The sequence below is a fragment of the Limanda limanda genome, chromosome 4 (genome assembly GCF_963576545.1).
Source record: "Limanda limanda chromosome 4, fLimLim1.1, whole genome shotgun sequence".
Taxonomy (NCBI): Eukaryota; Metazoa; Chordata; class Actinopteri; order Pleuronectiformes; family Pleuronectidae; genus Limanda; species Limanda limanda.
In genome coordinates, this window is record NC_083639.1 from 7,639,905 (window position 1) to 7,664,109 (window position 24,205).

General features: G+C 41.8%; 2 protein-coding genes across 4 annotated transcripts in view; one reads left to right on the top strand and one right to left on the bottom strand.

Moving 5' to 3' along the window:
• Positions 1 to 7,656, bottom strand: part of kif5ab (kinesin family member 5A, b) — a 58,191-nt gene extending 50,535 nt beyond the window's left edge. For both annotated transcript variants that reach the window (XM_061070200.1, XM_061070199.1), the window contains exon 1: positions 7,528 to 7,656. In XM_061070200.1, the coding sequence (XP_060926183.1) occupies positions 7,528 to 7,656 (129 nt within the window). The remainder of the gene's footprint in view (positions 1 to 7,527) is intronic.
• A 2,147-nt stretch (positions 7,657 to 9,803) lies between these two features.
• dctn2 (dynactin 2 (p50)) lies at positions 9,804 to 22,939 on the top strand. Of its 2 annotated transcripts, none has more exons than XM_061070145.1 (14): positions 9,804 to 10,005; positions 10,281 to 10,349; positions 13,839 to 13,935; positions 14,657 to 14,718; positions 14,851 to 14,949; positions 15,675 to 15,835; positions 16,514 to 16,667; positions 16,881 to 16,946; positions 17,268 to 17,306; positions 17,476 to 17,553; positions 18,099 to 18,170; positions 18,859 to 18,961; positions 19,991 to 20,082; positions 22,706 to 22,939. In XM_061070145.1, the coding sequence occupies exons 1-14, from the start codon at positions 9,970 to 9,972 to the stop codon at positions 22,760 to 22,762; spliced, it is 1,185 nt and encodes a 394-aa protein (XP_060926128.1). In that variant the 5' UTR covers positions 9,804 to 9,969; the 3' UTR covers positions 22,763 to 22,939. The 2 variants fall into 2 exon arrangements, with proteins under 2 accessions (XP_060926128.1, XP_060926127.1); XM_061070144.1 differs by having other exon boundaries at positions 22,104 to 22,778.
• The last annotated feature ends 1,266 nt before the right edge of the window (positions 22,940 to 24,205 follow it).

The window sequence follows — 24,205 nt, forward strand, 5'->3', positions numbered from 1 at the left end:
CTAAGGAGGGACAACTCTCCATTAATCCTAGTACGGGGGCCCACACGAAATCCGTCCTCTGACACATTGAGCCCCTGATATTCAGACACCTGACTGACGAGAGTTCCCCCTCTTGACACCACTAAAACATTCTGTGCCTCTCCTCAACTTAATTAGATGACAGACATATCTACGCTTCTTCTTTCACATCTTCCCAAAAGTACTGCTGAGTCATGAGGACAGGAGCGGCGGGATCATTACGCCGTGAAATACAGCCAGACAGAGAAAAATAAAGTGAGCCCATATTGAGGAAGAGCTCAGATGGGGGCTTCTGACGTGATGAGTGCAGATCTTGACCCTACACAGCAATCCCATTACACCAGCTAATTGGATAGGGTATGTGCACAGCAGTTATAGAATTACAGGACTAAAGGGTGCACAGGGGTGCAGGGAGGAGCAGGTGAGCCCCTTGTTCCTCTGTTTCTGTTCCTGTTTGGTTCACAGACAGTTATGGTCATTGTAAAGAAATATTCTTGAGGACAAACAACTCAGGTATAGATGACTTTATGCTGCGCCCCGACATGCACTGTAAACAATTAGTTTTTACAACCGTTGCTTTCCCTTCCTATTTTCCTGTAGTGTCTAATCAAGAAGGGGATAGAGGAAGAATAGAGGATGATCCCTCAGCTTTGCACGATAAGAGAATTTGCCACAGCCCCATTATAAATCAGGCAGACATCTGAGAAACTAAGTGGCCGTTGATGACTAATTGGTTAATATTTTGAACTATTTGGCATGCCTGTTTTCTACAACAATAGCCCGGCATACGATCTCATACTCATAAATCGCAGAAGGAGAATTTAAAGCCTTTTGAAAAGGCTGCTCTAATCCTTCATTCTTCCTAAATATGTAAACAGGGTGTATTTCACAGCTCTGAATATACAGCCACCTTCAACGACACAAGATTCTATAGAGGACTTGAAAGCACACAAGGGAACAGCAGCCAGAGAGGTAATCCATAGGATTGTAAAGGGCGCGCAGAAAATAGAGAATCAATAGTTCTTTAATGGGCACATTTCAAGTGGGGTCAGTAATGCTGGTGAAGGGACCAGTTTCATCGCAAACAAGTTGAAGGTCTTCACTTTAGGGCTCAAGCAAAAGACATTCATGACTTTGACAGTGAGGTCAATGTAGAGGTTAGGGACTTGATGTAATGAGGTTTATAATCTAGAGTTATCACAGCCACTCACATATACCCCAAGGGGGGGTAAATCTGACTGTTTGGGTAACAAGAAGATGGTTTTTTTTGTTTATATGTTTTGGTCTAGAACCAAATCAACGTTGCTCTGGGACACAGGTTGATTAAATCTACCGCTCATCTTGGAGGCTAATGGCTAATGATGAAAGGGACCAAAAGACTCAGCCACACAATGACCTACAGTTTAAGAGACACTGTGGAGTAATTCCACTGTAGAGGTTACAAAGACTTTTCTCTCAGGCCCTGTCCACACTAGTGCAGATATTTAGCAACAAAATGTTTCATCTCCGTTTGGGCCACTGGTCCGTTAAAAGGAAGATTTGAACAGAAAGCCTTCAAAATGCCGATTTTCAAGAACTTCCGGTTTCTATTTCAAATGTGCATGTAAAATAGAGCGCTTTCATGGGAAATGATGACATCACATCTTATTTTGTGCATTGCCTTCTATTGCTTTTTGTAACGACACATTTATTACACACATGCTCCTCAGGAGGTCGCATTTTCGGAGTCACAAAGTCGTTGTTCTGTTCGGTTTGGTCATGTGCTTTGAAATCGGAATGTGGGAAAAACATTAATGAAGAATACAAAATGTGTTGTGTTTATCTGTTTCAGAAATTTAGACAATACCTTCCAATATTTGCACAACAACGTGCACACGTCACAAAAAAGTCAGTCATGGGTAAACAGTATTGTGCTGAGAGTCGACTACTAATTAAAGTAGATTGATTGTGAATTTATAGTAATTGATTTATAAGTGATGGTGTCAGCAAGTTGTGTGCAAACATTTTTGCTGACTTTCCGGATTGTTCCAACTGACACCACATGAACGCACAATAAGCATGCACCAGAAAACAACAACATAAATGGTGGTAATTTGACGGTGTGTTGTTTTAGACTTTATTACCACCTACTAGTCTGGCATGCTTTTTGTGTTGCCGTCTAGACTGAGATACTTTGTAAAACGAAGGTCATGTGGACTTTCCTAATGGAGGAGAAAATATCTAAAAAAGCAGTCATGTAGTCAAGACCTAAGACATTTGTGCAAAGGAATGAAGAGGGATTTAATAATCTGTGTTACTAAATTGTGTCATTGTGGGTTACTCCTTCAAGTTACACACAGCCTAAGCATGGAGCAAAATATCATCACTAGGGTTTACAACAACGGCAGCAAATGAAGCTTATTTCATATTGAACAAAAGGCAATGCATATTATGCCGTTTATCCTCTTCAGCCCTAGCAAGGCTCTTAAAGCTCTTGCAGCTTAGGCGTAATAAAAGACAACAAACAAGCACAGGTTTGAGTGACAGTCATTTCAAACAGACTCCTAACTCATATTTTACCATCACACACTGTCACTGGTATGATGCATAATGCATCCCATCTATTTTTAATAAGCCTATAGTCTGTGTGCAGCCCTTAATGCACATGCATGCGACATCTATATGTCAACGACTGCTAGCAGAAAAAAAATTCCATATCTTGCTGCTCTCCGAGGCGGCCGCGATCATTTATTTATTCACTGTATTCAAAGTGTGATTCATCATGGCAGCCCTTTTTTGCCTGCCAGAAGATTAGGCGGGACAATCTGGCCCCCGTGATGCTGCATTATTGCAGACAGTGAAATACTAGAGACAGCTGTGTCAATCTGCCATGGAACAAACAGAAAGGCCATGCCCTGGTGCAGTGCAGGCTGAGTACGGTTATTACTGCCACATAGCTACAGAGCGCTGCCGGGGCTCCACAGGTGGTCAAGCACGTCAGATGAAAAGAAGAATGGAAAGATGAGATGGGAATGTGATGATACTAAAAAGGAATTCATTTTCTTTGTCACACAGGTCAAACACAAAGAGATGCAGCGAAAAGTGGTTTGGGGATGTGCAGCAAAAGCTTTTTCCGGGGTTTGGTGTTTCATTCCAATACAAATGCGTTTCTTTTATGATGAAACATTTGCTGCACTGGGTTCAGGGGTGTGATTCTGCTCGGTACTCTGGTGATTGTGCTGCTGCGTGCTGCACTACTGCTCCTCTGCTGCTCCAGAGTGGATGCTTATTCCTCACTGCAGGTGTCAAGTGGATGGAGCATGTAGGAGATCTTTAAGCTCCAGTCGATTCCTAAGTCCTTGCAGTGAAATGTACTGTAAGTAAGAGTCAAATAGTAAAAACTGAGTTGAGTTCTTTGTTATGACGTTCATGCCTGAGCAACCCCCCCCCCCCCCCCAGTTTAAAACGAATCGATAAGTTTCATTAAAACCCATTAATTTCCACCGACATCTTCCCTTTATCTGCAATAGGAAAGCAGAAAATCCGCATCCAGTTGGACTTTTTGACCAGGTTTACCCACGTTTAAAAAACGGAAAATTCCTCTTCTGGCAATGGGAACGGTGTCAATCACCTTTTTGAGCGCTTTTACCCAAGTTTAAAAAACCTGCTTATATCTTATATCTGCTGATTTGGGTCGGATCACACGCACAGTTCCTGCTATCTCCGGGCTCCTCCGGGGTTCTATCTTGTCACCCAATCATAACCTGACACGCTCACCTTGAGCCAATCGCCCTTGAGCTGTCAGTATTTAAAACCTCTCTCTCCTGGGATTCAGCTGTCAGCTCGGCAGTGCGATAACTGAGCCACCCAGCACCACCTCAACTCTGGATAACAGGTCATCTCCGTTCAACCGTCCAACCAGAAGCCTTTCATGAGACGTCCCAGCTCCGAGCTCCTTCCCTCATCATCACCACCAGTGTATAAGCTTCAGGAGGAAGACTGTTTCCTACCGGAGTCAAAATGCCAAAGACTATTTTCTATGTTCACAATAAATCCTGCTTTAGTTCTAATATACTCTTTATCATTAAGTCTCTACTGATTGAAATGATAATCTCCCTTTTCCATAGTTCTGCTCAGTTACAATGGAGGGTTTTTATTATCTTTTATGTTAGTGCTGTAATTTTTATAGTCCACAACGTTATTGTTTGGATTCAGGTCTCATTTCTCTCATCAGCCTCATTTCCCGCTGCAGCAGGCTGCGAACCAAACGCTCCGACAATCCCACTGTTTGCTACCTGCCCACAACAGAAGGACAGGCTTGGGCTTGTAATTCCAGCTGCTCAAAACACGAGTGGAGGATTTGGCAGCTGAAGAGCCAAATGTTTTCCCCAGGAGTGTGGAAACCGGAAAACATAAACTCGGTGTGACACCCCCGAAGAATGTGAATGTTCCTCTGTGTTTGCTTGATGTAAACCAGCAACTGTCTGCCACTGTTTGCATTTTTCCTTTTTTTATGCACAACCAAACGAAATAATGGAATATGTCTCTCACAAAACCATGCATCCACCAATCCAATGTATATTGTGTATAAGCATGTCAAACAGGAACCATTGAGATTGTCTGTTAAGTGACTTACAGTCAGACCGGGGTAATCAAGGGAAATCAATGTACCATCATCCTGTCGTTGTTGTTTATGTTGCAAACGGTCTAAGTTCAGCAAATGTTACATATTCCCACTATACTGTAAATGATTCTTATGAGAACACATAACAATTGCATTTCAGTCACAATTAGAAGGTCGCTGCTGGTGCTGATTATCGCCCTACAGGTGTTAATGTCTAATTCACACAGTTTGGGTGTTCAGGTTTTATTTATTGTAACATTAATTTTATTTATTTAATGGTGGCACAGTGTAGCAGTGTCTTATCACCGCAGGAAGGTTCAGGGTTTGAATGCAGATTCTGCCAGGGTCTTTTTGTGTGGAGTTTGTAGATGTTCTCCTTGTGTCTTTCTGGGTTTTCTCCATGTACTCCGGCTTATTCCCACAGTCCAAAGACATGCAGATTGGTTTTTAGGTTAATTGGAGACTTTAAATCTGCCCAAACCTTCAAAGGATAAGCGGTTTAGATTATGGATGGATTTAATATTGGCAGATGCTCATATCAATATCAATAGATGAGCTGCTGTGACAACTTCAAGTGCAACTCCGAGTTCCAGTTGTTAAAATTCACGTCCAAGCCTTCCGTTGTTCACTCTGGTATTAACACACTACACATGTCTCCAGTCAGCCATCACCCAAAAAACTTTCCTTCATCAATTCAGAACACATCAACACACCATTTTCCTCCATCTTTAATCTCCTCCCGCCTGCCGCCCAGGTGCAGTCGAGCCATCACTCAACAGCACAAAGCCCTGCCTCTGTCAACAAGATGTGAAGGAGAAGGACTCTTCCTCGGGCAGACAAATGTGAGGCCATCAGCGCTGCCCAGGTCCAAAGAGTTTTTATCAATGGTCAGACTGTGAGCACTTGCTTGTTTCTACACGCCTGCTCGCCAGAATCTCAACTCTCGGGAGACTGTTTTGTCTAAGAGAATGCCAGAGCTGCAACAGAAGGAAAACACGCACTTGGAATACATTTGCACACCTAAAAGCCAATCACATCCTACAGGCCTCCGAAGTAATTACATTCACAAAGATGACAAAAGCGTGCAGGCTTTTTGTGATGACATTCATCTGAATAGAAGGAAACGGGGGGGGCAATTAGTGCATGACTGGGCATATAAGCACAGAGCTGCACGCTTTTGTTTTGAAGGCTCCTGCTGCCATACAAGTGTTGGTAGGAAACAACAGCAGAGCAGTGATTGTGTTTTTTTTTTATAGTGGCAGATCACAGATCCCCCAGTTGGGTAATAGGATTTCATTGCCGTTGAAATCTCTTCATCTGTAGGTAAATATGAAGCGGGCACTTCCAGTATAACATGAATAAAACAAAAGTGGCATCAAATACACTATTTGAGGAAGGGAAGGAGATATTCTGTAATATTTCAAACTGAGATACACTAGTTTCAATAATGTAATAGTCTAGTTACCATTTTAATATCGCTGTCTACAACAACAACAACCAGATTGCATTAACAGTAAACACAATTGCCAGGATTGATGTGAGAAAAGAATGATTTCAAGCTGCTGTAATGTCAACCTGCCATCCTCAAAGAGCGTCAAAATAATGTGATAATGAGAATTCAATCTGTTTGTGGAAGACATCCTGCTGTTATATGCAGCCGGCAAGACAGGCACATGGGGATATCTACCCGAGCAAGGTCCTGCATTTCAATGTGTGTGTATTAGTGTGTGAATGGAAGGTGAGCCTCTAGGGATTTTCCTGCCATCTTTATCATGCCCCAGGCCGAAAGGGTGTGGATCTCTCTCTCTCTCTCTCTCTCTCTCTCTCTCTCTCTCTCTCTCTCTCTCTCTCTCTCTCTCTCTCTCTCCCTCTCTCTCTGTATGTGTGGATGAATGAGTGTGCATGTGCGAACAGCAGCTGTGTGAAACTCACATATGTGTGCATGTTTCAAATGCATATATGCCCATTCATGTATGTTTGTCTACGCAGCTGTGTGTGTGTGTGTGTGTGTGTGTTAGACTCAGCCCAGATGTGCTTTACATCTAAGCAACAAGCACATTTGCATCACTGCATTTCTAATCTTCCTCCTGCAAGCCAGTCCTTTTGTTAAAATGTCACAGACGGAGGGATCGCGATCAACCTGTTAACCTCAGCCTCTGGTGTGTGTGTATTCATCAAGCCGGTAAACATTATATACTTTGCTTCATTTGCATTTCATTGCTGCTCTTAAGCAAGTCACAGCAATCTTTAGCTGCTTTCCAGATCCATTTCGCAGGAGAGAGGCGACCCAAGGAGCATAATTAAGACTCTGGTTAATATCTGCAGCACCTGAAAATGCACTGGTGCGTTTCAGGCTCGGTTAGAATCAGCAGCAACATCACTCAGTTCTGCATAATTTTCTGAGACAGCAGAACCAAGAACATCCTGCAAATCAATACCACAGATGAAGAACAATCCTAGTAAAGCACAGTAGTGGGGTCAGGATGCATCTGATGAGTTTTTGACTTCTTATATTTTTATGGAAATGCTGTCAAAATCCAAGATTGTGGGGTTTATTGATAAAAAAAATAAATAAATGATGCTAATAAATCATTTAAAAGCATGACACGATCTGTGTCTGTTCATTTGGGTCCAGGCTCCTCTTCCTCTGCATGGCTCAGTGACAGGTTTTGGGGAAGAAGAAGCAGCAGCAGCAGCAGCAGAACACACCTGACTGATGCTGATCAGAATATTGATAGGTGCTATACTTAGTTTGATCCAGAGGCATTTAAAGACACCTGGTCCTGTCTGGCCAGTATTTCTTTTTTTTTAACGTGTGTGGCAGATGAGAAAGTGTTACACCCCTAGCGTTAACGTTTATGGACTGCATGGGGGAGAGAAAACCAAGATCGATGGAAATAACTTACCCCGAGGATGACAGTGTCTTCTCCTGGAAATATTGGAATGAACTTATCTCCTCGGATAATTTCGGACTGGTTCATCGGACGAAATCGACACAGCACCTTGATATTGCATTGTGCATTCGCATCAGCCATTATTAGAAGAAGAAGAAATGCTGATGCGCTTCCAAAATATAAAGAGGAATTTATAAAAGATTATTTTAAAAAATCCCGTGTGGTCTTCTCCAGGACGCAGGCAGGAAGCGTCGGCTATACCCACATGCAGAGCGACACTGGCAGGCGAGGCATTTGGAAGAAAGGATGGACTACTACGAGTTCTGGCAGCCGGAAATCATTGAGGAAACTAAAACAAAAGAACGCACGGCCGAGAGTGTTTCCTGTTTTAAAAAGGAGCAAACTCGGGTGCAGCTGACAGCAGATGCAGAGTTGTGAATGTGGAGTAGAGTCCACAGTGAGTGGATAGGCTGCAGGCTTCCTCAGGATCACGCCCTCTCCTCCCCGTCATCCCTGCTCCCTCACTGGGGGCGTGGTCAACTCAGAGCCTCTCTCATCAGCACCACGGAGCAGAGGAGGCACCGAGGAGGAGCAGGGAGAAGGAATCTTGCTTTTTATATTCCTGCCATCACCGACCTGCAAGTTATAAGACTTCCATGTCCAAATTATGCAACTTGCACAAAAGCTGCAAGTGTTGGCAACATCTGGTGAGAGGTTTCCTGAGGCCAGGTAGTTGTGAGAGTTGAGAAGAGCTTCTTTAATTATTTCTCCTCCTCCACGTCTGCACCAGACTGGTCGCCATGGCAATGCCGCTTTGCATGGTTGACTAGTCATGTGGGAACCAAAGGCTTTATCATTTATTTTTTGCCTGGAGATTTAAAGGGCTCTCCATTAATGCAGCCTTGCACTGAAGTTATGAAACCTGCAGAAACAGATGACAAGATAAAACCATCAAACTCAAAGTTATCCTGACCTGACTGGGATTAAAGTTGTTTTTCATCAGACTTGCCTGTGTGGTAAATGTCAAGTGTTCACAGCCGTATTATTAATAACTTGAGTAAACAGCAAGTGTGTAAATGTGGTGGAGCGTGCTTGCAGAAATAAATCCACCAGCTTGTACCAGGTAACATGGCTTGAATAATGAAGAATAAAAGGCTTATGCTGAAAATGAATACATTTGCAGTTAAAATCTTAAAGACAAATAATTAAACTGAATGTAACAAACCATGACCCAAGAAATAAACCCAGTGTCCTCAATGTTGTGAAATATTGCTTGTGATTTTATTGTAGTTTTATCACTGCAGATTCTTTTTTTATTTGAGATCCCCCCGCGCAATAACTTGTGGCTTTGATAACTAGTTCCATTGTTCATGAAGTAGCCTTGAGGTAATAAATAATAATACATGAGTTGTCTAATCATGTGATTTGGCAGCAGAATGAGTCATACTAAATCAATGGAAGGAAGAAGAGCAGATTTCTTTAAAGGTCCAGTGAAAGCAGATGACCCATGTCCAGACTGAAAGCAGATTACCAGTTACTGCAATTCTTCCTCTTTCACTCATGTCTCTGAGACAAACTAATACACATTTCGCAGAATGTTAGATATTCCCATACACTTTTTGCTTGTAGTAATTACATGATCAATATAAGACATGTAACTCATATTACAATAAAACACATTTTCACTTTATTACAATGGTATAGTATGGCAAAACATTATTATTATATTTTTATTTCAGAGTACTTTTTCAATAACTAAAATAATTCTATATATTCCTTTCTCCTCACTGCAGTATTTAACTAAAAGTAAGCTTTGATATAACACTGAAAGTAAAAAATTGTATCAATTGAGACATGAAATAAACAAGATGGCTTGGTAATACTTTAAATGAGGAGGGTATTATTTCCTAACTGAGTGAATCATCATTTTAATCGACCATCTTTGGCCCATTGGTTGAGATGCTTGCTTGTGCCTTTAGCTCCACCGTGTGACCACTCTGATATATTCCAACCAGGTTAAGAAAGACACGTTCATGTTATTATTGGAGCAAATCTCTTAAACACACCATCAGAGTATAATCAAATAATATATTGTATGAAAACTCAAAGAAAATGATGCTACAACCACATAAAGGTGCAGGTATATAGTACTGGTCACATGAAAGCTCCACATTCACGGGGATGCTTGTTTCGCTCACGCTGATGGACCGCCCAGCTCCCTCCCAATGACTTAAGCGAGCACAGCACCGCCTGCCCGCCCGCCCCTGAGTCAAACCCAACGTCCACGCTGTCAAATCGAGCTGGTGACCACATCGGGCTGTTCTCTGCTGCCTCATCCCCCCTCTGCTCTTCCTCAGCTCCTCCGGCTCTTCCACACGGTCCATCGATAACTCACACATTTTAAAAAACTGTCCGTATTTCCTCTGGTGGATATTTCGGAGCCTCCCGCGGACAATGGCTGATCCTAAATACGCGAACTTGCCAGGAATTGTAAGTGGCTAACGCTAGCAGGGAGGCTAGCTCTGATGCTAGTCGGCTAACACCGCCTCTGTTCGTGTTGTCTGTGTTTCCATATGCTAACTAATAACTGTAAAGTGTTGCTAGCTTTCCGGTTATGTTGTGTGTTGTGATAGAAGCCACCTGAAGAGGAGGGTTAGCTTGTTGGAGACGTGTTGCTGGACGGGCCGGGGCGTTGGCCAGGCTAACGACGATGAACCAGACATGTCTGATGCTTTGCTCTGTTGTTTACCTCATTGTGTCTCCAGGCCTTTAACGAACCGGACGTGTACGAGACCGGAGACCTTCCGGAGGATGACCAGGCCCAGTTCGAGTCGGTAAGAGGACGGGTTATTCCCTCTGGGTGTGAGGGCTGAGCAGACTGAGCTAACTAGCTGCAGACTGAGCTAACACAGCTAGCTAACATGTTAACACGTAATATTCTGGACAATCTACGGGCTGCTTTCTTTTTGTCAATGTGCGATTCGTCGTGAGAAAGTTCACGTAATCATACATACACAGGTCAACAACAGTGTATTAATGCATGCGAGAAATCCCATGTCATCACTGAGCTGCTGTTAGTGATAGTGACAGTGTGTGTTGACCTAACAAGCTCTGCAGGACAATTATATAATAGTTATTCACTGAGCACAAATGCATGAGGAAGTCATGACGTAGAGAAGTTGTCATATACAGTAGTTTTATTAGATATATCCAGATAAAACTAATTCAACAGTCCTGCGATCAATCCCCTTCATTATGGAGATGTTGATCAGTTTTGCAGAAAACACGTAAACTATGTGTTAATTCAACTGGGAAAAATGTAATTATTGGAATGGGAAAAATCATAGGATCACACGATCATCACACAGTTCCTTTAACACTTCTTTAACAGTTTCAACATGACAATGAACATTACGAACTTGACATAGGAGGATTGTTCTTACCAGGACTGTGTAGACTGCAGTAGCTGTGTAAAGAATATTTTCAAGTTATGACAAGATTTAGTTTCTATAAAACTATGTCAAGGTCATGTTTCGTTGGAGAGAAAAGGTTTTTAAAAATACTGTTCCACTCTTATTCCACACTTGAGCGTTTCAGTATATCTGCTCATTTATGCAAACGGGCAGAAGTGACGAAGGGAAATGAAGTAAACCTTTCTCTTAAAGTGACAGAGTACAATCTAAATAAGAGTCAGGGACCACCATCTCTGGAATGATGATGGTTATGTGACCCCGGTCTAATGGATAATCTCCCCGTAACCAAGCAACCACCTGGATTTAGTGGTAGTGTTGTTCTTTAAGCAGTGCTAATAAGTCGGGTGATGCTGGTCTGACTTTGCTTTATTCATGTCTCGGCTTCTGACTGACCAGCTGATTGAATCCTAACGGCCTTTTCCCTTCTATGTGTCCACCTTCGTTCTTCCCATACCCCCCCACCCTTGTGTTTTGACTCTCCCCCACCCTTCCCGGAACCCTAGTGTGTACAAGTAAGACTGGCTCAATTCTACTCCCAGTGAGCTTAATGCCATGCCTTTTATGCATGTTTAAAAAAAAAAAAAAAATCTCATATCCACTTTTCCTACCTCCTCCTACCTTGATTGGGATGAAATGAGAAGTAGATTGATGGAGTGAGTCTTTTTTTTCCCGCTCTGCAATTCATTGATTGTTGACTGTTTAGAAGTGCAGGAGATTGATTCTTTTCCCTCTATTTGTGTTCCTCATTCAAACTCTTCAGAGGCATAATGATGTTGATGGGTTCTCATCAGCACTTTAATTCCCTCTTACATTTTGCTACACTTTGACAAAGCAGTGAAGGCTCCGGTGTGTGTCTGTGTGAGATTGAGGCTCCTGACAGAGAGACAAATGTTTGTTTGTTTGTTTTAGAGGTTTCCCTTGTTAACCCGTCTTCGCTTTCTAACAGTTGCTTCCTGACTAACCACACTATTCTTACTAACTATTCATTAAATGCTTGTGTATATATATATATATATATAAAGGGCTGTGTGGCATGGTTAAAAATTATATCACTATAAAAAAAGGTCCTGTCGGTCGATATCAGTCAATAGAATGATGGGTGTCATGACATGTTTATGACTTTTGCACCTGATAGAATTATGACAAACACGTCCTCACTGTGCTGTACAATGTATATCACTATATATTTAGCTTTTGTTAAAAAAAAAACGTTGCTCATGAAAATTGAATAAGACGGAAAAAAAAGCTTTGGCCATGTTGTTGGAATTCATGTCCCCTAGGCCTGCTACTTAACATTTACATTACATTACCCAGTATAAACTGCATTATTCTATGTAGTGATGCTGCTGATGGAGATTTGCACCAGTTCTGATCTTATTAAGAGGATCAGATGTGTCTAATCCATGTTGAGATGACTCTTTGTTATTTTCAATCTTGTGTTTTATCTATGACTTGCATTCATTCAGTCTCAGTGAACTAGAGCCTTTTTAGTGCCGTAGCTATTCCTGGCCTAATGTGACTCTGGAGAAAACAAGTTCAGTCCAGCAGATAAATTTAGGATGAACTTCATGTTGTCAAGAATTATTTACGTCAGATTTTTGTATACCTCACTGTACTAAAGGGTTTTCAGGCCTTTCGACTTTCCCTGGTTGTGAGACAGACAGTGCTCTACATGAGAGCATATGGTAGCACGGCATTTTAAAGTGTATCGACTGAGAAAGTAGCCGGGTGGTGTTAATGGGGCGTTCTACTACATTGAACTGGGGAAGAGAGAAAGAACTGTAGGCATCACAAGCTGTCTGAACACACTGTCTCCAGGGGGTTTAAGCAGCAGCTCTCAGAACACTGCCGTCTTTCTTATCTTTCCCTGACCTTGGCCAACTGTTCCCGTTGTGTGCATGGCATGTGATAACCACATTAATCTGTGTTGTCTCTCTCTCTCTCTCTCTTTCTCCCCCTCTACTTTTTTCTCTCCCTCTGCTCTTCCGTTACTTTCTCTAACTCTCTTTGGAAACCCAAGGAGCTGGTAAGAGCCTGACTAACTCTCCTCCTCTTCCCCCTCATCCTCCTCCCCCTCCACGGCATCTGTGTTATTGTGTGTTTGTGTTGGTCTGTCTGTCTTTTTTTTTCGGCGTGAACTCATGTCATCTATCTGTATGTGGTGTTTTAATCCTACACATAGTCTCTAGAAATCTACCATTATTGATCACTAGGAGATGTTGATCAAATGACAGACTTGTGTCACCCCTCAAATTCACTAATCAAAGAGTCATCATATAGAAATGTGAATATAGTGGCTTCTAGATTTAGTTTTGCCCTTTTTCATTCACATAAATTCTTTTTTTGACCATGATGGATTCATGCCACATCACGTATATATTTTTACAACGATTCATGTATGTTTTATAATGACTTGAACATTTTTATTATGATGGTCTTCAGGTGACACAATCAGGCCTTGGCATGGCTGTGATATCTTATTTCGCTCATCCGCTTCTTGCCTCTAAATTATGTTGAAATCCTCCGGTGCTCTCCAAGACGGCTGCAAATAATGGCCGTGAAGCTCCTGCAGATTTCCATGATTTATGGCTTCAATGACTTTTTAATTTCTGAAGGTATTTGCCCTTGGTGTGCGACAATAAACCCATAGACTTAAACACATAATTTAGTGAAAGCACATCTCCCGGGCAATGATCAAGAGAGATCTTACCTATCTGCCAACTTAATTCAAGTCCGGCTTTAGCTTTGACACACCGGCAGTAAGCTACGGCTGATTGTTAAGTGTTTGCTGCCTCCACAGCCCTTTGTGACTTTGATCTGACTTTGTTTCCTGGTGTTTCCACATGACAGGAGGAGCTCTGCAGTGACAGCGTGGAGAGGATTGTGGTCAACCCCAACGCAGCCTTTGACAAGTTCAAAGATAAGCACGTCACCACGAAGGGACTTGGTCAGTTTGAAGTGGATGAGAAATCCCTGTTAACTTATTTATGCATGTTAACTTATTAAGTTAAGTGTCAGGTGGAAGACAAGTGTTGTCTGTGTTAAGCATATTATAGGATTATTGTTGTACTCCTCATTGAGTTATAGTTGGGGATGAGAACTGGTGACAAAATGACAAAATTAAAATCATCATCATCCTTTACAATAACTATCTTACAAATGGCCAACTTTAAGTAAGGATGAATATTAACATGGGAGATAAGATGGGAAACAAATCCATTAACATACCACACAACCGTCCTTTGTCTTCAGCTGTCTAACCTTTAGTTGTACGAGAATTGTGGGTTTTTTGTGTTTCCTTTTATATCCCACTCATTTTACTTAAAACACAAAGAGAATCTCAAGTAACAAAACAATGTTACCATCATATGTTTGAAGTAGTATTTACAAAATACTGTATTTAATCTTAAGGGAGTTTAAATTTTACAAGCACATTAAATGTGACTACAAGTAAAGACAAAACTTTCAATATCACACACATTGCTCTTTACAAAATAAAAACATTGCAAGCAAGGTGACCAGCTCCTGTTGCTTCCATCATGGCTGTATTGATGCTTAATGTTATGTTATTGCTGTGGTTCAGTCTGGGCTTGATACTGACTCCAGTTTGCTGTTTTGTGTTTCTTTCTTGATTTCTCTCACACTATCCATTTGTCTCCTTTTCACAGATTTCTCTGACAGAATCAGTAAAAGCAGAAGAGTGGGCTATGAATCAGGAGAATTTGAAATTGTAAGTACATTTTGTTTGGCAGAAATGGATGTTTTTACTTCTTATTCTTTTAGAAGGTGCTCTATTTTTAGGGTTACAACATTATTATGATTTTCATTTCACTAAATGTGTTTCTCTCTCATCTCGGTTTAGCTTGGAGAGGGCTGTGGAGTGAAAGAGACGCCCCAGCAGAAGTACCAGCGTCTGGTGAATGAGATCCAGGAACTCTCTCAGGAGGTGGATGTCATCCAGGTGAACAGACAGCAGGACACACGCATGCACCCGGGGACATGTCTCCCTCGTCCAAAAGACTTGGCCAAGGATGGTGACCACTGATTGTCCAGTCTTTATCTTATTAACTGGGCCTTGTCACAGCAACAGAAATGTGGTTGTCAGAACCAGTACAGTTGAAATTCTGTGAATCTCAATACCAATAGAGCCAAACATATAGTGACAGATCAAACTATATGAAAATGTTTTTTTAAACATTACTCTCAGACAGACTGAACAGCAATGACAGTCGCCTTTAAACTTCATGAGCTGTTTCTATACCAGACGTAGCCTTTTGAATGTTGAGGTTGGAACATTCTTACTACAGCCCTGGGGCCATGAAAAATTCTTTAATTTCATTAATCAAAGTGTTAAATTTTTTCTCCTGCTTGCCATAATTAGTACAATTAATCATACACTGTTTTGTATGGGGGGGGGGGGGGGGGGTGTCGGAAGACATTACACACCTATAAACAATGCTTTTATCTTTTGTTGTGGAGCAATCCCTGTACAATTTCCCCTTCGCTGGTTTCTCCTGCTTATCTGAGTCCAAGTTGTGTTTAATTATTTAACGCCATCATTAGAGAATATATAAATATATAAAACATATATGATAATGTCCACGGTTTCCTCAACTCCTGCATCGCGGCTCGAAAAAAAAAAGAAATCCCTAGTGTCTTGTTAACTTGGTGTCCCTGATGCTGCAGGCTGCCACGAAGGACAGCAGTGCAGAGGAGCGCCTGACCCCGGTGGTGCTGGCCCAGCACGCAGCCCAGCTCAAACAGCAGCTGGTCTCTGCCCATCTCGACTCACTGCTGGGACCACAGGCACACATCAACCTGGCTGATCCAGATGGAGCACTGGCAAGGTGGGTTGAAAGGAGGGTGACACGACGATAAAGCATTTGACATCTGAAACCTGACGCCACAGCCTGTCAGAACCCAAAGAAGTGATGAGCTGGTAGACAGGGACTCGATGAAGAGAGGTACTGGGGGGAAAAAACAGTAGTTTTAAGAAACAGATGGAAAGAGAGAAGAGCAGGGGAATTCATTTCACTGAGCTCTGGACTATAACCCTGATAAAAGGAGGGAGGGGGGAGGAGATAAGGAAGAAGTAGTACACCTGGTATCAATTGCCCACATAAACCCTGTCAATCTCATTGTAGCGCTACCTGAGGAGCACAAGACCTGATGGACGGGTGCTTGAGGAAGGGAGATAAAAACTGGAGAAGTTGAAAGATTAAGTGAGAGAAGACGTAGAGAGATGAAACATGTCAGAACCTGGCCGAGCACGAGGGAGCAGAGCTGAGGATAGAGAGGTAAAGATGCAGTAGCACAAGTCAGAGAAGGGGATAAAAAGAGTTGTAAAAAAAGATCCAAGCTCACCTTGAGCGTGTAGTTTACAACCGAGCCTGAAAAGACCGGATGCAACGGAGCAAGGGGGAGCACAGACATGGCAGCACAGGAGGGGTGATAACAATATTGAACCTATAATCCTCTTCCTTTTCTTTTTTTTTTTTTGCCCCCTTTTTCTATCCTTCCCTCAGGCGTCTGCTCACCCAGCTGGAAGTGGCTAAGGGCAGCCGGGGCAGCGCCGCAGGAGACAACAAGCAAACGGCTGCGGCTAAGGGCCCAGATGGAGTGGTGCTCTACGAGCTGCACAGCCGGCCGGAGCAGGAGAAATTCAACGAGACTGCAAAGGTAGCGTAGAGAGGGAGGTGGAGCAGTGGAGTCTGGGATGTGTGCACACGTAAAACAAGCATGTGTTTGAGTCTCTTCGACGTGGTTTTTGTTAACATTGTCGTGAAGGAACCCTTTGAATATTATACGGCTGTAAAAAGGACAAAAGGCAGAGAACTGTCTACACGAGTAGCTGTATGTGTGTCAGCCATGTGTTGTGTTCCCTCCCTGCAGGTAGCGGAACTGGAGAAGCGTCTAGCTGAGCTGGAGAACGCTGTTGGCTCAGGATCAGACAAGCAGGTACGAAGCCAATCGCATTTCGTCCCCCCCCCCCCCCCACACACACACACACACACACACACACACACACACACACACACACACACACACACACACACACACATCCTCTTTAATGCTTTTGTCTCATTCGCACTAATTCTATTTGTCTCCTTTTCTCTTTCACTCTCACACCAGCACAATTTTCACGCTTCTGTTGCCGTGTACTCTCCCACAAAGTCAAATTGAAATCACATCTTCCACTTAAATTATGTAAATTGGGCGGTGGCTTCATTGCCTCCTGATATAATGTGTTTTTTGTGTCTCTTTGTGTTTGTCTTGCAGGGACCTCTGAGCGCTGGGGTTCAAGGAGCCAGTTTGATGGTAAGAAGTCGACTGCTTTCTTTGGAACACAATGGATGGAGTTTGAATTTGTACCTTTTGTGTATCTGACATTCAGCCAGAGAAATGGGTCACACTTTCAACAGGATAGAATTTCTTCATTCCTGTTTAAATATAACATTTGTGTGTGTGTGTGTGTGTGTTGCATCAGGACACCATAGAACTCCTGCAGGCGAGGGTCAGCGCACTCGACTCCTCTACTCTGGATCAAGTGGAAGCAAGACTGCAGGTAACTAATTCCTGCTCAGCATGCAGTGCAGGGTTTGGAGGTCATGAACAGACAATTTCAGTTGTAATTTAAATATATTCTGATTTGTACAGCAAGCACTCTTACCATAGAAGTCTTTTGTTTTGAAGGAATACTGTTTAATGGAGATTTCAATGACAATCTCAGTATGTTATCCATTTTTATGTAGTATAGAGATAAATGTGGGATGTACTTCACGGGGGGAAAACAGCTGGTCCAGCTCCTGCAGCAAATTCTAAGCCAACTTTAATACATGTTGGATCTTGTTTATCCAAGAATTGCAAAGGCAAAAAACATAGATCTTTCCTTTTATTCAAGAGCTCAGCTGTTCCTATTTCATGTGTTTGGATCTACTGTTGCGAGCAGTGTCTGTTGAAAAGATGATACATTTCATAACTTTTAAAATGCAGTACTTGTTTGGGTTGCATGTGATCAATTTACCACAGTATTTACAGATAATCTGTTTTCTATCCCGATGCCCTCAAACGAAACCTCTTGTAAAATTGGATTTTCTTTTTCCTTTTTAGAGTGTCCTTGGGAAGATGAATGAGATTGCAAAACACAAGGCAGCAATTGAGGATGCTGATACACAAAACAAGGTCAGTCAGCCCTTTACACCCATGCGAGTGAAATGCTATAATAATCTCAGTTGCATTTATTTTCTCGGTAAAGTCTATGAAAATTCACAGCCCTCACACAGTCGACTTGTGATTCCTCCATTGAGAAGCCCTCTCAGATGGAAGACTCTCCAGGCAGATTGCTGTAATAATAAAGCTGAGATGTTTTGGTCCGAAGTTGTATAATTTATTCAATTAATATTGTTGCCTAACAGGAAAAAATCTTCTGACTTCGCTCTTATAAAGATTTTCGTTTTGAAAACCTCCACAAAGAATTTATAGTCTAGCCTGTGGCCCTCAGACTAACCGATGAAGAGTAGCAGCATATGTTCAATTTGAATTTAGTGTTGTTTTTAAGAGCTAACACAGACGTATCAAATTGTTCTCATCAGCCGGTCTGAGTTTACTCTTTTTTTAGACGGTATCTAAAATCCAGCCAATGTTCACATGATCACATTAATATGTACAGATAAGCAGTTACACAATGCTGAGATGCTGCATGGCACAACTACCACAGTATTGATTATATACTCAGCTGTATAAATGTATTTATTTATGAATTATGATTATAGCATCATTGTTCTTTGCCCTCTTTGTAAAACGATAATGTTCTTTTAGGTGGAGAGCTTTATCTTGGCATTAAATTTGCTTGTGTCTGTTTACCTGCCAGGTGTCGCAGCTTTATGACGTGGTGCAGAAGTGGGATTCCATGTCCACTTCTGTACCTCAGGTGGTGCAGAGGCTCGTCGCTGTCAAGGAGTTGCACGAGCAAGGTAACGCACAGGAACTGGGTTCTAGCTCAAGACTTTGTTTGTGTCCTTACATTGATGTTCGGGTGTGTTTGGGATTTGGAGGAGCTCGCATAACCTTTACTCTAAATCGTAACACAAATGTACTGGTGTTGAATTACTGGTGTATATATTCCGTATACTCCAGAGGTCGATTTCACCCCAGTAAGGATAATAAAAAGGAAAACTTGGATAATTTATGTTGTGCTCTTTGATGTGAGGGGAGAAAAACCTTGAGATGACACCCATGAGAGTTCAAGGAGAGGATGTATGTAGGTTAGTGGGGGTGGGGAGCAGCATTAAAGATTTAAAGTATGTTGGATATAGAAACTGAACATAACAGGGTGTGAACCCCGACCACGTTCAAAGCAGCGCTTGAGCTGGGAAGCAAAACTGAAAGATTTGAATCCGCAACGTGAACGTCTGTATGTGTGACAAAAGATGAAAACTAAGTGAAAATAGGATTCTAATGGATAATGGAATTAGTCTAAACCATGCCATTCTATTATAGCAGAGGGCAAAAAACTCCCTGAGAGGGAGACTTGAAATGGTAATAGAATTAGACTAAATCTGGCAGAACTGCTAAATATCCCTTGGGGAGAAAGAGGTGCATGATATCAAATTATCATATTTTTATTATTTAGCACATGAAAGCAGAACCTTGGCATTAATAGATGATATTGATAATTCCTTTCTGAGAAGCTGAGAGAGGTGATTTATCATCCAGCCTCTCTATACATCGATCTGTCACAGTCTGCAGCTCATGTCTTCTCTGCTCAATAAGGTTTAGCGGCTCTGATTTCATCATCTTTACCAATGAAGGCAAACAAGGAAAAGAAAGAAGTTCTTTCAAGCAGTCATTGTCTGTTTCAGATTCAATTTACACTTGTTTGTCCTCTTCACACACTTTATTTTACCACAAATGTTTGAAGGTGTTAGTTAACACTGTGTCTTACCTGTTCCTTCTTCTCTCCTGTCTTTTGGTTTCATTTGATCCGACCTCCTGTCTCGCAGCCATGCAGTTTGGCCAGCTGCTGACCCACCTGGACACCACCCAGCAGATGATCAACAACTCTCTGAAGGACAATAACACTCTGCTAACACAGGTAGGAACCTCAAGCCCTTTTGGACATTGGACACAAGGTTATGATGTAACACTTGTAGGGTGTGGAACTTCAATACACCACCATGTCAAAGAGAAGAGTGGACCATGCGATGTCCTTGACAAGTACAATCGTCTGTAGCTAGCAATAAATTTACCTAGTTGAGATCCCTGTATTGTCCAGAATGAACGTGCACAAACTCTGCTTGAAAAGCCTCAGCCTTTGTCCATCAAAAATCAAGGCAACAGCGGATAGTCTACCTAGTTTCACCTACAATGGCCAGAAAGCCGGCAACTTAACTAGAAGGACACTCACAGAGTGCGTACCTCAGCCAGGGCTAACCCCTATCTTCCCATGGTAAAGAAAATGAAAAAGAATTGTGTATCTCTTAGTTTATCCGGATCCGATCTAAGATGTAATGGGTTCTTCTTTGGGTCATTCCCATTCCCCAAATCTCATGGAAAAAAACGTTTTATGTACGTTATCATGCTTACTAATGAACAACAAACCCCAATGAAATCATCCTATCCTCCGAGCTGTAAGGAGAGATATCGATTCCACTTTGTTGGTTGTGTATTTTTTAGCTTTAACTGCTCAAGCCTTGTTTCTCCTGAACTGCCCCTGACCGATCTGCATCTTTTAAGGTTTTTCATAGGAGTAAAATGTTTGAGAATTCATATAAAAATGTGACAAACTCGGCCACCTGGCAAAAGGCCTTCTGTTATGTTGAATAAATGAATGTAGGAAGTGTCTTCTGATGACTTAAAAGTTTGCAGCAGAGGCAGCGTTTTCATTTGGCCAAGTGACAATGTAAGAAAGAGCAGCTTCTTATTAGGACAGAGGCTCTGCGCCGTCTCCTCCAGAGTCGATAATCAACCTGTGCTTTCGCAGTTCAAGGCTTGTGTCTGCACAGACAAAGCAAAGCCTCGTCAGACCTGAACTATAAAAACCTTCCTTTTTGATGAGGTTTGTTGAAACTTTAAATTTAACAAACTTCTGAACTTTCCACAGAGTGCATTGTGTTCAGAAATGGCTGAGGGCTCTCTACAGGTTTATTGAATCCGACATCGACATGTTTTCACAGAAAAGCCAATTTCTTATTCAGCAAGTCAAGTTATTTTGCAGCCTCCTCGAACATCATGCTGTCAATAGCATTTTCAGATTTCAACTTCTAAAAATATAACTTGCTTATAGACAGTTTTGTAAAATGTATTAAATAGGGCTGCATTTAATGATCATTTCTATAATTGGTTAAACTGACAACTAGTTTTGATGAGTCCCTCAAATATGTTGTCCAGCGTAATATCCAAAAGTTAGTCTTTAAAATGAATGAAAGAGAAAAGCTAGAACAAGTGAGTGTTTGGCATATTTGATCAAAGAAAGAATGTCACTAAGTAGAGAGTCTAACTCCGCCAAGGCCAGACAGTCTCAATAAATTCCATACAGATGCACCACAGTGTTCAGACTGGTACATATCAGTTGCCTGGTTTCGTACATCAACGTCCATCCATTATTCCTTGGGGAATAGGGTGTTTCATTCCTGGATCCACCCCTTTGTCCAAATTCTCACCTAATGTCATGCATTCTTTCTCGACCCTCGTCAAATCCTTCCAACAAGATTCATGTTAATCCATTCAGTAAATGTTGTGTAATCCTTCTGGCAAAAGAACAAACGGACAGGGGTGAGAACCTAATCTCTTTGTCAGAGTTTATCATTCACGTTAATTGGTTTACAGGTTATTGTTATTTAAAATTGTGAAACTATGTCATCCCTCCCTGAAGCACCTCTGCTTTCCATTGTGTCTCTGACTCCTCCCTCCACTTCTGCCCATTTCTTTATCTCTGATCACCCAACTCTCTCCTCAGCCTTTTCCTGCCACTACTCTTTCGTCTGCCTCATCAATATCTCTCTCTCTCTCTCCTCTACACGTTTACACCCAACTTTCCCCTCCAGCCCTAATTCTCTCTCTCTTCCATCTCCATCACTTCTTAGCTAACTGCTTTTTTTCTTCTCTTTCAATAAGGTCCAGCAGACAATGAAGGAAAACCTGGGGGCTATAGAAGAGAACTTTTCTTCTCTAGATGAGCGGATGAAGAAGCTCTCTCAATAAGCGATGGCTGAGTTAGGGGCCGGTCCAGGAGAGAGTGTGCAGAACATGGACAAATAGGAGCGGGCGGGGGAGCTCCGAGAGGGGACTGGGTTTTTAACTCTGTCCTTCCTGGCCGACCCTCTCTTGATCTCTACTCATGCCTCTGCCTTTTTTTCACTATGTGGAATGTTAGACCGTCGGCAAAAAGACGGAATAACCTCAACAAAAAAAAGACCAAATTTTCTTGTTCACACTCCTTTCCTCTTGCTTCAAATTCATATCAACCGAAAACACTTTTTTCCCTCTTGCCACTGATTGCAGCCCCTCGCTTATTGACTTTTAGACTGGGTTGTTTTTATAATTATTAGTGTTAAACGTAAGAGATTCCTTCATTCCTTTGGAACGTCACACTATTATTAGATTTGTACTGTATACTGTGGTCAAATTAAATGACTCACGGTATCGTTGGGTTGATGGATGACACACTTAACATGTTGTCAATTACGTCAAATAAATAAAGCTCTGTTGTCCTATAGGGTTGTAGCAGGAGCACGTTGGAGCGAGCGTCGGGGCCACGGAAGGAACGCTTGTAAATATGCTTGTGTACTTTATTTTTTTCTCTTCACGCTCAGTCGCTTGTAACTATAATATTATGACTGAGACCAGATGCCACAGACAAACTTTGAATCTGCTTCGTCATCGCCTACAAGTCGACTGTACTGCTCATCTGTGGTCATGAAAACAATAAATAAAACAAAGTGCGATAATAATGTTGTTGTTGACATGGCTTCTGACCTCCTTCTTGGTTGGATGGAAAGTGAAATGGTTCAAGCACTTTCATTACTTTAGATTATGAATCTCAACAAGTTACTGAAACAGTTCAAATAGTATTTCTCCCCTTTCCTAGAGTCATCTATTATTTACAAAATCTTTTTTTCTAATGAAATGAGTGCAGTTATAAATAACGTAACATATTAGCTTTTCATCATAAAAGATATAATAACAATTGTGGATAATGATGCATGTGAAATATTCTTAATTCTAACAGGCAGATCGTCGAAGTAATATATTTTCTTTAATGGATATAATTGTTATGCCTGTTTATGAACAGTAGGTGTCAGCAAAGCATTTAATAAAACAAGCCAGACACACTGAACGTGAGCCTTCTGTGATATCAGTCCCACAAACTATTCTTTAAACTTTAAACCATGTTCTGTCCCATTAAAACTCCCAGTAGAATGAATGATTACACCCCTAACATTAAATTCATAGTAATCCAGTTTATAATGATAAAATAAAGAACTAATTAAAAAATCTGGAATAACTTTATTCTACGAGAATAAAAACTATCATTAAAAACACGATGTTCTAGAAACACCCTCTAGGGACCTTCCCATCTGGTTTGCAGGTCCCAGAAATATGTTTATTTTTAAAAAAGTATTTAAAAACTTGATAGGACCTCATCATTAAAATAGACTTCTGTTACTACTGTAAACACACACACAGTTGTGCATAACACTGAATGCATAAGTGAATTCAGTCAGAAAGAATATGTTGAAAAAGTCAGAAATAAGGTCAATACGATCAAATCAGTGATTGTAAATGTATCAGCTCTAATCTGACCCTCGGTGTGAATTAACAGAATGCTCTCAGTGAACTGCTCCGTGAGGTCGGCCTCAGATCAATGAGGGCGTGTTTGCCGTCAGGTGATGGCTTTCGTGTCAAAGGCAGCCAGATAACATCCAGCAGGCTGAGGATCAGGTGCCTCTGGTGACTCATCCTGGCACAGGGACTCCCCCGAGTTCAGTAACTCCTGCTGCGAGTGGATTAATAGTTGACTGGGATGCAGAGTTAGCAGAAAGAACGCACGGTCAAAGGTTGGCTTCAGGACACAGATCACAGGGACGTCCCCGTCAGCTGGAGAGAGACGTGTCTGCCCCCTGGATAATTTGGCTGAATAACTCAAACTTAGAATAAACTGCTTGCTGCTGATTTCTCATCTACTTTAGCTGTGTGTGTATTGCATCTTACGGCCT